We start from the raw sequence: 14339 nt of genomic DNA on the forward strand, positions 1-14339 counted from the left end.
CATATGGAAGGTTTTTATCCTTTGAGGGCAGGCCTGTTTGTAGCTAGAAAGATGACAGGTGGCACATGTTGTCCTGGAGCTATAGCCATTTCTGTTTTCTTTCTGTAGCCTTGTCTAAAGATGTTAGAAATAATGTTGACTGAAACTTCTTACTGATTAGTGAATAGTGTGGCAGTCTCTGACTTCTCTTTGTGTCAAGGTATATGTCATGGTTGGGGTGTGAAAGACAAAAAGACAAAATAAAGACAAAAAACCCCACGCTTATCATATGGACAGATTCAGTAAGTGTGTCCTTCCTCTGTTTTCTTGGAAGCTTCGAAAGTGGGCTTAAGGACAGAACAACTGCTCTTTCTTTCTGCTTTTGCCCATTACTGAGGCATCTCAGTTACATGGAGATGAATTCTCTGGAACCTTCGCTGCTGAACTGCTAAAACCAGAAGCTGTTATCCAAGGAATGTTAACAACGAAGTCTACAGTTTAGGATGAATAACAAAGGAGATGGAAAAAAAGCTTTTCTAAAAGTAACGCAGGACTCCTTAGTTAAAATGTAGTGTAAATTTTTGGTTCTCATGATAAGTTTCCTTCCAATTATTTAACAATGATACCACAGTGCAGCCTTTTGCACATTTAGAAGGTGACTTTGAAATCAGAGGTGAATTAAGAGAATCTAGGAGGATCCTGAAACTACATTCATGTTCTTTTAAGTGTCCTGTATGCTGAATGGCTGCAGAACAAAATGCCTTAAGTATTTAAAATCTTGGTCTTGTCTAAGAAATAAAAGAAAGTTATGCAATTTCACTTCTTATGTGATGAGCTGAGCTGACATTATAGCTTAATGATAGCCTAGAAGTAGTGCTTAGAGGAAAAAAAAAATCTTTTTTTGCTGCTGAATTCTGTTTCCTAAGTAACTAGAGTATTATACTCTCTGCGTAGCTCTAACTGGAGAGAAGCTAAAAAGAAATAAACTTGATAGATTATTGAACCCAAATTAGTTTGATCATCAGTGGAGAAATGTTGGGGGGGACCCAGAAATTAAAGGTGTTAGTGAGATTTGTGATCAATGATGTATGCACAATAAAGCTGCTTAGAGAAGTTCCTGCAGTACGGATGTGTGACCCAACTAGGCTGTATTTCCTTTTCACTTGCTATGAAATTTTAGCTTACTTCAAATTTCAGTTAGCCTTCCTTCCACTATGGGAAAGAAATCACCAGATGGTCTGGGTAAATTTTCTGTCAATATGCAAGAATTTCTGTACTACTCTGATCCTGCAATGAAGGATGCAAAATGGTAGTAGAGGAAGGCTGACTGTAGACAGGGACCATGAATATTCCAGGTGGGGTTTGTTTGGGGTCCCTAGGTGTCTTTTTGTTTTAAGCCACAGATTTCCTAATGATGGAAGTTTCAAGAGGTTTGCGGTTAGGCAGCTGAATGGAGACAGTCATGTTTACTGTTGTTATTTCCCACCTGGCAAAAAATCTCCTGTGTATTACAACCAGATCTTGTAAGGCTTAAAATTACCAGTATCCCCATGCTTCTCTGTGGGAATGTAAAGGGGGCATTTCTCTGTCGCATTTTGGGGGTGAGTTGGAGGGTGTTTTTATTCAGGGTTGCTTTCAGTTTAGAGTTCTGGGAAAATATATAACCTGGAAAAGAAATGTGGAGAGAAAAGTGATCTGCTTACCTCTTTACAAATTCCTTGGTGGTTATTGGAAGCAATGGTTAATCTGATAAGTGCCACCACTGGGGCAATTCAGGAGGAATCATTCTGACAGGTTGCAGAGGCTTCTTCCTTTAAGGACCGAGGTTTCACAATCACTATCCCAAGAAGTGATGTGGAAGGAAAGAGCAAACACGGTCCTCAAGCAGTGTTGAGACACTGAAGAGTAATTAATAAGGGTAACTTATAAGGGGTTGTGAGAACCTCTTTCCTTCACTTAGCCTTTGATAAGGCTAACAGACAATTTTTTGGTAGGTCTTTGATAGTGTCTCCTTCCAGCCCAAGACTTGCAAAGGCCAGAAATCTTTGCTTTATGCCAAATAAGATGTTGAATATGTATACTTGTGACTGTTGTGTTAGAACAAGGCTGTCCCAGATTAATTCAGTTAAATCTCAGCCATCAGTGAGCCAATGTAGAAGTGTCCTGACTCAGCATCTAAGGACCTACAGTGTTTTTCCAGGGTGAAGGAATCTCTTTTAGTAAAAGATTCAGAATGTTTTGCTGCTACAGGCAAGGTCCAACACTGCTTCCAAAGGGTATGTGTTTTCACTTTATCCATGTAACCAGGCTTGATCCTGCTGCAGCCCTCCAGTGCCCTGATGATGCTGTATCACAGTACATGCTCTTCCCCTTTTCTCAGCAATTTTTTTTCTCCCTGGTTGGATGATTGACAGTTACCTGCTAATGAAAATGTCTCTGAAATACAGGGTAAATGGGTTTATGCAGCTCCTTGGGGATAGAGGGGCATGCAAGAAATCTCCTCATTTGCATGGTTGTGCAAGGGCTTTGCATAAAAGCTCAGGAACACACAGGGACTGAAAATTTGGCAACAGTGTGTATTCAGCAATAGAGAGAGAACAAGACAAAGAGAGGGTCCCACCTATGTACTAAGCATTACAGGCATTGGTATCCAAGAACAGATAAGAGACATGCAGAGCTGCTGCTTCCTTCTGATCCACAGTAGGAGCCTAGAATTCATCAACTCCAACTGTTTACTAATGCCATGTGGTCCTACCTGTCATGGGATGTGTAATTTCTAACAACAATTAAGACTGTGATTACTCATCCCTGCAATCAAGATTTCAAATTCCTTTCCCAGCCCTGGTGTCATTTTGTTCTGGATGTATTACCTGCCTATTACATTAATGACCTTTCAAAATCAATCTTCAGTCACTTGGCTGAGCTGATAAAATGAAAAAATGGTGTGGATGGCAGATTATCCTTTTCAGGACTGCAAACAAACTGTGCTGCCATCATACAAACCTGCAGATGTAGTGTCTTCCTTGTGCTGCTGTGCTTCTCCCACCAGTGTCAGGTAACTTACCTGATCAGGTTGAGTGCTTTGTCCACCTCCTGCCTTGGGGGAGAGTGTGCTGCCTCCTCAGTGAAAGAAGAAGCCTTTCCAGATGCAGAAGGAAATGGCCCTGAGCGTGGGGAAGGAGAGAGCTGTCATCCTAGGGATTTTCACCACATTCTTACCGGGCTGATTTTCGCTTGTGCTTTCTCTAGGGGCTACCAAAGACATGGGAAAGATGCTGGGTGGGGATGAGGAGAAAGACCCAGATGCTGCTAAGAAAGAAGAGGAACGACAGGAAGCCCTTCGGCAACAAGAGGAAGAGAGGAAAGCCAAATATGCCAAGATGGAGGCTGAAAGAGAAGTTATGAGACAAGGGATTCGAGACAAGGTAGGTATCTGGCTTTCAACACACACTGGTTGACTTGTAATGCCTGGTGAGGAAAACCTTTTATCAGCCGATTTGTGACTAGTTCCCTAGGCACCTGGATAGAACCAGGTAACTACTCTGCCACACTGAAATTTCGGATTTTGTGCACTCTTCCTCAAGCCCTGTCCCTGTTCAAACACACCTCCCACACAGCAAAGCAGTGCAAAGTTGAAATGGAGGGTGAAGGTGAGGCGAGAAATCCATCCATTTTTCTCATCATCTATTAAACGCTCACATTATATTAAGTGTTAGAGGCTTCCTTATCCCTTTGAGGATGCTTTCCAAGCTTGCATTTGTGGTTTGTGATAAGAGTCATAATTCAGTGAGTTTCTGAGAGGTATGGTGCAACTATCTTCTGTATTGATTCCAAATCAATTTCATTATATTTGTTGTGTTGACCAGTGATATGGGACAAATCTAGTCTGCTTTTCATATTTAGGCTTCCAACACTCACATGGGATTCACTTGAAAGAGAGTTTTCATACATTAGCTATTAGGGATTGATGTGAGGAGGGAGAAGGCAGTTTTGATGCCTCACTCTCAAAGCCAGGTCAAAACTGTCTCTTCAGAGTAACTTAGGTTTATAATAAGAGGTCCTGTTGTTCAGATATCTTGGAAAGAAATGTGGGCAATGTTTGGACAAGGGGTTTCTAATGATGAAGGTCTGTCTGGTGACTTACATCATATGCCAAAGAAAATAGTGGTAGATAAAATGATAAAGTCTTGCTCAGTATAAGAGGTGTTCCCTGTGCAGTTCCTATCTCTGTGCTCTAAGAACGTATCTTGGAACAGACATAAACAAAACTGTATCTGCATTGGGTCACATGTCTGACCCAATCCTTATGCTTCAGGATGGAAGCACAAATAAGGGTGATTTTTTCTGGTGGCACAGTGCATCTTGCAAAGAGTTAGTGAGAATAGTTCTGCAAATAAAGAAATTTGTGATTATGTTTCTAAGAAAAGAAAGGACTTACAGGGAATTGTCTACCTGTGACACTGCCAGAGAAAGGTCATTGATAGTTTAAAGAAGGTACTGGTTGACAGAGATGCACAACCTCTACCTGGTCAAAAATTGTTGTTTTATAATCATAGAATCATAGAATCATAGAACTGTCAAATGGTTTGGGTTGGAAGGGACCTTAAAGATCATCTAGTCCCAACCCCTCTGCCATGGGCAAGGATACCTTCTACTAGACCAGGCTGCTCAGAGCCCCATCCAGCCTGGCCTTGAATGCTTCCAGGGATGGATCATTCACAGCTTCTCTGGGCAACTTGTTGCAGGGCTTTACCACATCTGAGGAAAGAATTTCTTCCTAATATCTAATGTAAACCCATCCTCTTTCAGTTCAGGGCAAAACATTGCCCTTGTCCTGTCACTACATGCCCATATAAAAAGTTCCTCTACCTCCCTTTTATAAGCGCCATTAAGGTATGGAAATTTACAATGAAGTCTCCCTGGAGCCTTCTCTTCTCCAGGCTGAACAACCCCAGCAATAATGTATTTAATGTATGTTTATAGGTAGAACTGTTTCTAAGAAGTGACATAGGTCATGAGGGGAAAAAAAAAAAAGTAGTAAATTTCTGAGTTGCAGGCAAATGAGCTAATGTCCTGTTTTCACTGGTGGCTGTCTCTTCTGGACCACTGAATTGTTCCCTGATGTGGATAGGGGTTGGCTTTTTCTTGTTGTTGGGCAAACTGCTGTAGAAGCATTTGAAAAGTCTGAGGTGTCTTCTGTTATAATTCCAAGGTGATCTCGTTAGTGAGTAGGATGCATACAGCCTGAGCTACAGCCAAACGGGATTTCTCTGTGATACTGGCAGCTATCTGGACTTTGCTGAGCTGGCTGAGTACTGAGTAGCAAAATCTCTTAGAAATGCACTGAGTCCTTGAGCAATATGGCAAGGAGTAGGGTGTGCAGAAAAGGAGAACAAGAATACTTGGAGGAACATTATTTGACCTCAGTCAAGGCTCTGGACTGCAGTTTTTAGTGGTGTGGTGGAGTACCTTCACGATTAGCATCAGGAAGTCCTGTTTTGGGCAGGACATCTGAATTGTGAGTTCATTCTCCTGTGGTTTTCTTTTTCCTGGTAATAATTCTAGGTAGCATGCATTTGAAAGATGAAGGTGTTTTCTGCAGAATCAGAAAACATGGATAAAGCCATAGAAAGGAGCTGTATTCTTTTCTTTTTTCTCTTTTTTTCTCTTTTTTTCTCTTTTTTTCTCTTTTTTTCTCTTTTTTTTCTCTTTTTTTCTCTTTTTTTCTCTTTTTTTCTCTTTTTTTCTCTTTTTTTCTCTTTTTTTCTCTTTTTTCTCTTTTTTTCTCTTTTTTCTCTTTTTTCTCTTTTTTCTCTTTTTTTCTCTTTTTTTTCTTTTTTCTCTTTTTTTCTTCTTTTTTCTCTTTTTTCTCTTTTTTCTCTTTTTTTCTCTTTTTTTCTCTTTTTTTCTCTTTTTTTCTCTTTTTTTCTCTTTTTTTCTCTTTTTTCCTCTTTTTTCCTCTTTTTTCCTCTTTTTTCCCTTTTTTCTCTTTTTTCTCTTTTTTCTCTTTTTTCTCTTTTTTTCTCTTTTTTTCTCTTTTTTCTCTTTTTTCTCTTTTTTCTCTTTTTTCTCTTTTTTCTCTTTTTTCTCTTTTTTCTCTTTTTTTCTCTTTTTTCTCTTTTTTCTCTTTTTTTTCTCTTTTTTTCTCTTTTTTTTCTCTTTTTTTCTCTTTTTTCTCTTTTTTCTCTTTTTTCTCTTTTTTCTCTTTTTTTCTCTTCTTTTCTCTTTTTTTCTCTTCTTTTCTCTTTTTTCTCTTTTTTCCTCTTTTTTCTCTTTTTTCTCTTTTTTCTCTTTTTTCTCTTTTTTCTCTTTTTTCTCTTTTTTTCTCTTTTTTCTCTTTTTTTCTCTTTTTTCTCTTTTTTCTCTTTTTTTCTCTTTTTTTCTCTTTTTTCTCTTTTTTTCTCTTTTTTCTCTTTTTTCTCTTTTTTTCTCTTTTTTTCTCTTTTTTTCTCTTTTTTCTCTTTTCTCTTTTTTTCTCTTTTTTTGTCTTTTCTCTTTTCTCTTTTCTTTTTTTTCTCTCTTTTCTCTTTTTTTCTCTTTTTTTCCCTTCCCTTCCCTTCCCTTCCCTTCCCTTCCCTTCCCTTCCCTTCCCTTCCCTTCCCTTCCCTTCCCTTCCCTTCCCTTCCCTTCCCTTCCCTTCCCTTCCCTTCCCTTCCCTTCCCTTCCCTTCCCTTCCCTTCCCTTCCCTTCCCGCACCTTCCCGCACCTTCCCGCACCTTCCCTTCCCTTCCCTTCCCTTCCCTTCCCTTCCCTTCCCTTCCCTTCCCTTCCCTTCCCTTCCCTTCCCTTCCCTTCCCTTCCCTTCCCTTCCCTTCCCTTCCCTTCCCTTCCCTTCCCTTCCCTTCCCTTCCCTTCCCTTCCCTTCCCTTCCCTTCCCTTCCCTTCCCTTCCCTTCCCTTCCCTTCCCTTCCCTTCCCTTCCCTTCCCTTCCCTTCCCTTCCCTTCCCTTCCCTTCCCTTCCCTTCCCTTCCCTTCCCTTCCCGCACCTTCCCGCACCTTCCCTTCCCGCACCTTCCCTTCCCGCACCTTCCCTTCCCGCACCTTCCCTTCCCGCACCTTCCCTTCCCTTCCCTTCCCTTCCCTTCCCTTCCCTTCCCTTCCCTTCCCTTCCCTTCCCTTCCCTTCCCTTCCCTTCCCTTCCCTTCCCTTCCCTTCCCTTCCCTTCCCTTCCCTTCCCTTCCCTTCCCTTCCCTTCCCTTCCCTTCCCTTCCCTTCCCTTCCCTTCCCTTCCCTTCCCGCACCTTCCCGCACCTTCCCGCACCTTCCCTTCCCTTCTTTCATAAAAGAGAGATTACCTTGTCCTGACAAAGAGATGGATTTGATGATCTACAAGACTATCTTCTAGTAGTGTTGATTGATGGCTGGAAATATGAAATAAATGTTGAAAGAATTAAAAAGGAGCTGGAATATTTCATTAATTACTTGATTATTTAGAAGTTACCTTCATTTCTTCTCTAACTCTAGTAAAAGCAAAAATGCAGAAAAGAAGAAAACTGAAACAGATGTTCTGTCTGGTATGTATACAAGCACAAATTATTGTTAGCAGGTATGAGTAAAATGGAAGACGTTTTAAGTTTTAGAAAGCTCCATGATGATATTTGCTCATTTCTTACGTAATAGAGTGAAAAATGAGCAATTAGTTTGAGTGACTGAGTAGGAACAGATTATTTATGCAGAATAAAAGTTTGAAATTGTATGTCCTAGCTTATGAACCCACAGTCACATTTATTCCTTAGTGCCACTGCAAGATATTAGGGAAGCAAGCCAGGGAATCACAGCTTCACCAGAGAGTTCGTATGGGTCTAGGTGAGGCTGACAGAAAGGATGGACTCATCATGTTTGTTGTTTTTGACTTGGCTTTCCAACAAGTGTGATGAATTCACTGTCTCGTTTAGGGCTTCAGGAAATGTGGGAGCTATGGCAGGGCTCAAAGGGAATGATGACAGATACCACAGATCCGTTCCAGCCTGTGCTAACTTTTAAATCCAATCTGTTAAATTGAGACACATATGCCCTCAGCCCAGCATGGCAGCTGGGTACAGAAATTACTTAGGGAGAGGGTAGTATGAATTACACAGAAATGAGGTGGGGTTTTTTCCAATAAAAATATGCCACATTTTCATTTGGAAATGAATTTTTAGGAGTAACATTTGAACATGACATTTTGAAATAACTGGACCAGCAGTTGTCTGAGCTTCTACCCAATATTAAAGTCCAGCATCTGGTAGTGAAAATGGATTAAAAGAATATAAAGAGTGTAACTGGGATATACTCCAGCTGCCTCCTACCTCAGGAGGTGTGCACGCAGCTTGCATTCTGATCTGATCTGGTTTTGGTCTGTACACTAATGCCTCACAGATCTTCTGCGCCCTAGCACAGCTGTCGCTGGAGAGAGTGGCCACACTTGACCAACACAGGCAAGACTACTGAGAGGCCTCCAGTGTCCCTTTGTCTGGCAGGTGAGGCTGTGGATAGCTAATATTTCTGTTACCTTGCTAATAGCAAGTACTATCAGCTTGCCATGCTTCAACAGCTGTCCTGGTTCCAGGGCTCTTAGGTGGAGTACTGCCTTCTAGAAACAAATTGTTTGTGTATGTGCACACCTCAGCAGTGAAAGCAAATTACTTTCTTTGTGTAATCATCCATAATTAGTTATTTACATAATTAATTATTTTCACCACTGTGGTAGAGCCCAGTCCTGAGAAACTCCTAGTCTATGCTTGGTAATGAACCTTCTACCTGTCTTAGTGAGACAATGTCCATAGTTTGTCTTCCTGAAAATCTCACACATTTTTTAGGCAGTCAGCACGGTTGAACCCCTGTTGAAAAGTAGCAGAAGCTCAGGGATATCCTCACAATAGTTGGGTTAAGCCAAAAAGTGTGAAAGCATGGTCCAAATGGCTTGACTTCAAGACAGAATTTAGGTTTGATTTTAGTCCAAACTTGAGATCGAGCATGAACTGCTTCAGTAGCTTTTATATACTCAGTTCTCTGAGTGAAAGGGGGAAGTGTCTCTGATCCAGCTTATCTTTAACCAGCCTTACGTACTGGTCATATCTTGTATAGCACACGGTTTATAGAACATGGATTATGTGCTATAAAGGAGAAAATCAGTTACATTAATAAGGATTTCTGTGCTTACACTATTAAGGATTCATGTCCTACAGAACACATTGTTTGTGTCCAATAAAGCAGAAGTTTAGTTATATTAATAAGGATTTCTGCCCTTCAAATGGAGCATGAAATCTGCATGAAAAGTATGGAAAAGTGTCAAATGGGAAATTCTAATCTGGAAGAATTAAGGTTGTCTCTACATTGTAATTTTCCATGTTGGGTGCTGTGTAAAGATTGTGACACGGTGCGTGATCATTTGTTTATACTTCTAGGAACCTCAACTCTCCCATTGCATAAGACAAAGTTAATTGTTTTCTTAATAAACAGATGTTCAGTATTCAATCTCTGACGTGTCTTATAACGTATGTTTTCAAGCTCATTTACTAAGAAATATCAAAATTTTGATGGCAATATGATGAATTTCCTCATCTGAGGTTTAATTCTCTGTTGCTATTATTATTATGCTTTCGCTAACGTAGCTGAGTTCATCTCAAGCATGGTTTCTTCTGATATTTATCAGGGTGGGGGACAGAGTTTTGTTTAGTTTTTTTCTGTTTGCAAGGTATGAATGCAGAAGGGTAATTACGTGATTAAAGCTTTGGTGGCAGAAGAGTGTTAACAACTTGTTGCATCAGTGACCCTCAATGGCACAACAAGAAATGCTAAGGACTGCTTGTGTCTTTGCAGGCAAAAAAGGAATGCCAAATCTGGGTTTGAGGTTTGTTCCTGCAGGCAGCATATCACACAGCACGAGAATGTTCAGTCCTTGCTCTGTTTGAGTCCCTTCTGTCTCTGGGTGTGTGCCACTAACTCTTCCCATATTTCTTATTGGGCTATTTAATGCTCTCAGTGATTAGGCAGTAAGATTCTCTGCAGTATTTGAAATTGGCCAAAGAGTCATAGAAGGGTTTGGGTTGGAAAGTACCCTAAAGACCATCAAGTTCCAAACCCCCCACTCTCATGGGCAGGGACACTTCCCTCTAGACCATGTTGCTCAAAGCCTCATCTAACCTGATGTTGAGTACAGTCAGGAATGGGGCATCTACAACTTCTCTGGGCAACCTGTGCCAGTACCTCACCACTCTGACAGTACAGAATTTCTACCTGTAATATAAACCTGCCCTCTTTCAATTTAAAGCCACTCTCCCTTGTCCTATCATTCCAAGGCCTTGTATATGTCCCTTTCCAGCCTTCTTGTAGCCCCCTTTCAGTACTGGCAGGATGCCCTGAGTGTCCCTCAAGCCTTCTCTTCTCTAGGCTGAGGAACCCCAACCATCCCAGCCTGTCTTCCTAGGAGAGGTTCCTTAGCCCTTTGTGACTCTCCTCCGGGCTCGCTTCAGCAGGTCCATGTCCTGAGAAGGACCCAGAGCTGGACGCAGCACTCTATGTCCCAGGAAAACCATGAAAACTACTGAGTTCCTTGTGGATATTTAAGACATGTAATTTTCTGGTCTTCCATGGCTCAAGGTAGATGATATTAGAATTTACTTTTTTTTAGGAATGTAGGAACATTTGGGTTGCTGGCAACAAGAACAGTCCTAAGTTAATGTCTTTAGTTTTTCCAGTGGGAAAGTGTTCTCATAATGAACCCTTTTTTTCCCTCCCCTCTTTTCTTTTTTTTTTTAAATCTGATTGTTGAAGTTACTTTTAGCACTAAATCACTCAGACAAAAAGGCAATCAAGATTTATAGCTCCAGTCCTAGATTTTTATGTCAGATAATCAAGATGCAACATCATATAATTATTTAATTTTAATATTTCATTAGCATATTTCCTTATGTAACTGGTGCATAGCTGCTAAAATCCTGTTTTAGGGCAGGAAAAATAGAAGAATGAGAATTGGGTCTGTTCTTCAGCAACATCAGAGATTTGAAACTAAACTCCCAGCTCAGGAGTGCAAACTTAATTTTGATAAAATTTTGTTGATATAAAATAGCTTCACACTGTTAGCTAAACTCTTCAGCATTATGCAGTGTTTCATTCTTGTATAACTTCAGATGCAGATATTGCCAAGGGCTTTAAAAATCCCTGCACAAAGGATTGAAATTTCACTGCCTGAAAGTGTAATTTTGATAGTGCAGTTTCACCTTGTGAGGAGGAAATATATAGTACATTTATCATTGGAGATTATTGGCAACTAAAAAAGTGTAGAAATTGTATTATTTGCATGCCAAGATATAAAAGATCTCAAAGAAAATATTTTCCTCAGCAATGAATCATGTTCTGTAACTCAAAAGATAAAAATATTATGATGAACATGAAGACTCTGTCTGATCTCGTCCCCTTTAAATCATTGATATTATACCAGTGATGTAAATTTTTATCCAGCCCTTGTGATCTAATGAAGATGACTCTACCGTTCACTATTGGGGCCTTAAGATAGATTTTCAGAGATCTATATGCATTTTGCAGATGGACAGGTATCATTAACATTAACTGCACTCTTCTTCTTCTATAGTGGATTTTTATAATTCAGGATAAAAAACAAAATAAAAATAATTTATTTAATTTAGTTCAGTGCAGATTCTCTATGTGGTATAGGCAAAAGTGTTTAAAACTGGGTGACAGGTCATCTGGCTATGAGAAAGCAAAAGACTTGGCTATAACACTCCCAGTGTGATTTTTGCAAGACGGGGATTACATCGTGTCTTTAATGAAGTGAAATGGATGAGTGGGATGAGTGGGAACAGTCGTAACAACACCAACGGTGAAAACTGATAACAATTGCACTCTTTGCAGCATTTAAATCACAGGCTGTTCTGGAAGAAGGACACTGCAAGGGCAACATCCTTTGTGTTCTGCCCAGATTTGATACTTTGGTTATTGAGGACAGGCTGTAGGAAGTCCAGGGAGATTTGGAAGAAAGAAGCACATTTGCGTTGTGATTCAAGAGCATTATAACCCTGCAGATAATTTCATATTGGTATTCAGAGGCTTCCAAGGGGATACAGTGATTTGACCTGGACTAGACTTCTGACCTTCTGCCAGAACTTTTACCCTCAACCAGTTGTATGCAAGGATGTCCTGACTGGCCTATGTTACCTCTGAGTCAGATTTTGGAGTTTCTGTCATTGATGCCTTAGGTTTTAACTTTTATATTTTTCAAATTCTGTACTGCTTAGTGTGTAACTCTGAAGTTTCTTGTAGCCTGTTAACTTCTGTTCTCGTGCTAGGTAGACATAAAAAGCCTCTCCAAGCCTGCTCTCTGAGGACACCCAGACCATCCTAGGCCAAAAGTATAAACCAAAGAACCTCTACAGGGGGGCAAGCGGAGTTCATTAAACTGAAGCTTTAATTGGAGAATTAACTCTGATATGCAAATGAACCAAACCTATAAAAGTGTGAAGAACTTGTGACTTGTTGTCCATCTTGGGGTCCATCTGTCCATCTTGGCAATAGCCTCTGGCTCCCCAGGGTGTACCTTTGAAGGCCTTTCAAATAAATACCTACCTTTATTCCCTTACTCCTGTCTAGTCTCTGTTTTTAGGTGGCCTCTCAAGGCATCATTATCAGTTTTTTCCATAGCTTTGAGTACAGATTTTTAGTATCAAACTTGTTTCCAAACTGCTGCCCTTTGCAATTTTACTAAATCACCCACTTTTCTAGCACTTTTCAACCTTTGGAAATTCCAAACAAAATTTAAGTTTCTGGTTTTATCTCCAAAAGCATCCCCTTGTCTGTAAGGCAGTGACTGTTTTTTTGTGAAAGGGTGAACAAACTGGCCTACTCCAGTAAGAAGAAATAAAATCACAAATTGAAAAATTAATAAAGTTATCTGGATATGCCCAAGTTTAGCAGTCTCTTTTTCAAAACGAGAGAGAAGTGGTGCCTTTACAGATGTGTTTTTCAGCACAGAACAGGGATTGATATTCCTGCCAAGGACCTCCAAGGACCTCCATTACTGAACATAGTCTTCTTCTGAGTGAGTTTAGAGAATCTGTTCCTGCCTAAATTGAGAAGTTTCATCTTTATATTGCCTTACAAGTTCCAGGATATGCACCATGTCTTGGTCTTAGTGAATCCAACCATGTAGATCTATAGAATTCCACAGGGGTTCTGAATGAAAATGTCTGTGCCAGGCTTTATCTCTTGGCTTAAAACTAACAGAACTTGCCTTTTGGGAAAAACTGCATACATTCCTTCCTGTGCTGTAGCAGTAGGCCATTTTTTAAAATTCGTAGTGGGAAGGCACCTTCAGCAAACCATTGGAGCACAGAAGAAATCTGGCATAGTTTTCATCTGCTTCCGTAATAGTTAGAGGTTCAATTATTCAGCAGAACCCAGCAGGTGCTGACTACCCCACTAGTGCATTTGGGGCTCATTAGTCTGCTCCTTTGTGCAGCTCTGCCTTGCTCTGACTTGATTTCTGTGTTTTGCGCTAGTCCAAATTTACACCAGTAGATGTCACTTTGGATACTTGCTAACGAAATCCCAGTGGGTGATGCTTCTGAAGTTACTGAAATATCTCTTGAAATGCAGCCTATTTTACTGTTACTCACGGACTAGGGTGTCCTGTACAGTGATTCAGCTGAAATCCTCACTTAAACAACTTTTGTCTTATTGGCTGACAAAACCTGTGGCATGGTACTGAGAGGTTCAAACACTAATGACTGGGTTCAGAATAAACCCAAACATACGACATTCCATTATTCGTGCTGTGATTTAACTAGGAAGGGTATCTAAAAGGTGTCTCAAACCTTCCTGGGTGTGACCCATTGAATCTCCTAGCATATGGCTCAGGTGCTTGGAAAGACACAAAATACGTACCTCAACAAATGGTCATTTGCAAGTTCTTTTCCAGTGCAGCTCTGCATTCACCCCTGAAATACCATTTAGCTCTGTGTCTTACTTTTTGATGCCTCTTTGTGATCGTAAATGTGGCTGAATCTTGCTCACATCAGCCAGTAAGACCCAGCAGTACAAAGGAACGGCTTTTTTCCCAAGAAATCTCCAAAATCTCATTTTTAAATTATTATTAATTAATTATTTATATTCTTTGTATATAAATTATATAGATTATATAATGTATAATACAATACAGACCATATGAAATAGTAATTACTAATTAAATTAATAATGTGATTATTATTAATTTTCATTTAGCATTATTGTATGTGATTTACAGGTGGACAAACTGGCCAGTTTGCCCAAAATCATGGTTGAGTAGGGAAACACATTTCTGTGCTGAAGGCCTAGGGTTATAATCTAACCCTTGTGTAAATGGGGTTTCTTCTCCTCCTGAAAAC

At 40.1% G+C, this 14339-nt stretch overlaps 1 protein-coding gene across 1 annotated transcript in view; it reads left to right on the plus strand.

Annotated features, from left to right (window-relative positions):
* The window catches only part of CPLX1 (complexin 1), a 111419-nt gene that overhangs the window by 64297 nt on the left and 32783 nt on the right, over nt 1-14339 (plus strand). Inside the window, exon 3 of the mRNA XM_048290977.1 lies at nt 3229-3404. Coding sequence (XP_048146934.1) covers nt 3229-3404 — 176 coding nt within the window. The remainder of the gene's footprint in view (nt 1-3228; nt 3405-14339) is intronic.

This window comes from Corvus hawaiiensis, chromosome Z, assembly GCF_020740725.1.
Source record: "Corvus hawaiiensis isolate bCorHaw1 chromosome Z, bCorHaw1.pri.cur, whole genome shotgun sequence".
NCBI lineage: Eukaryota > Metazoa > Chordata > Aves > Passeriformes > Corvidae > Corvus > Corvus hawaiiensis.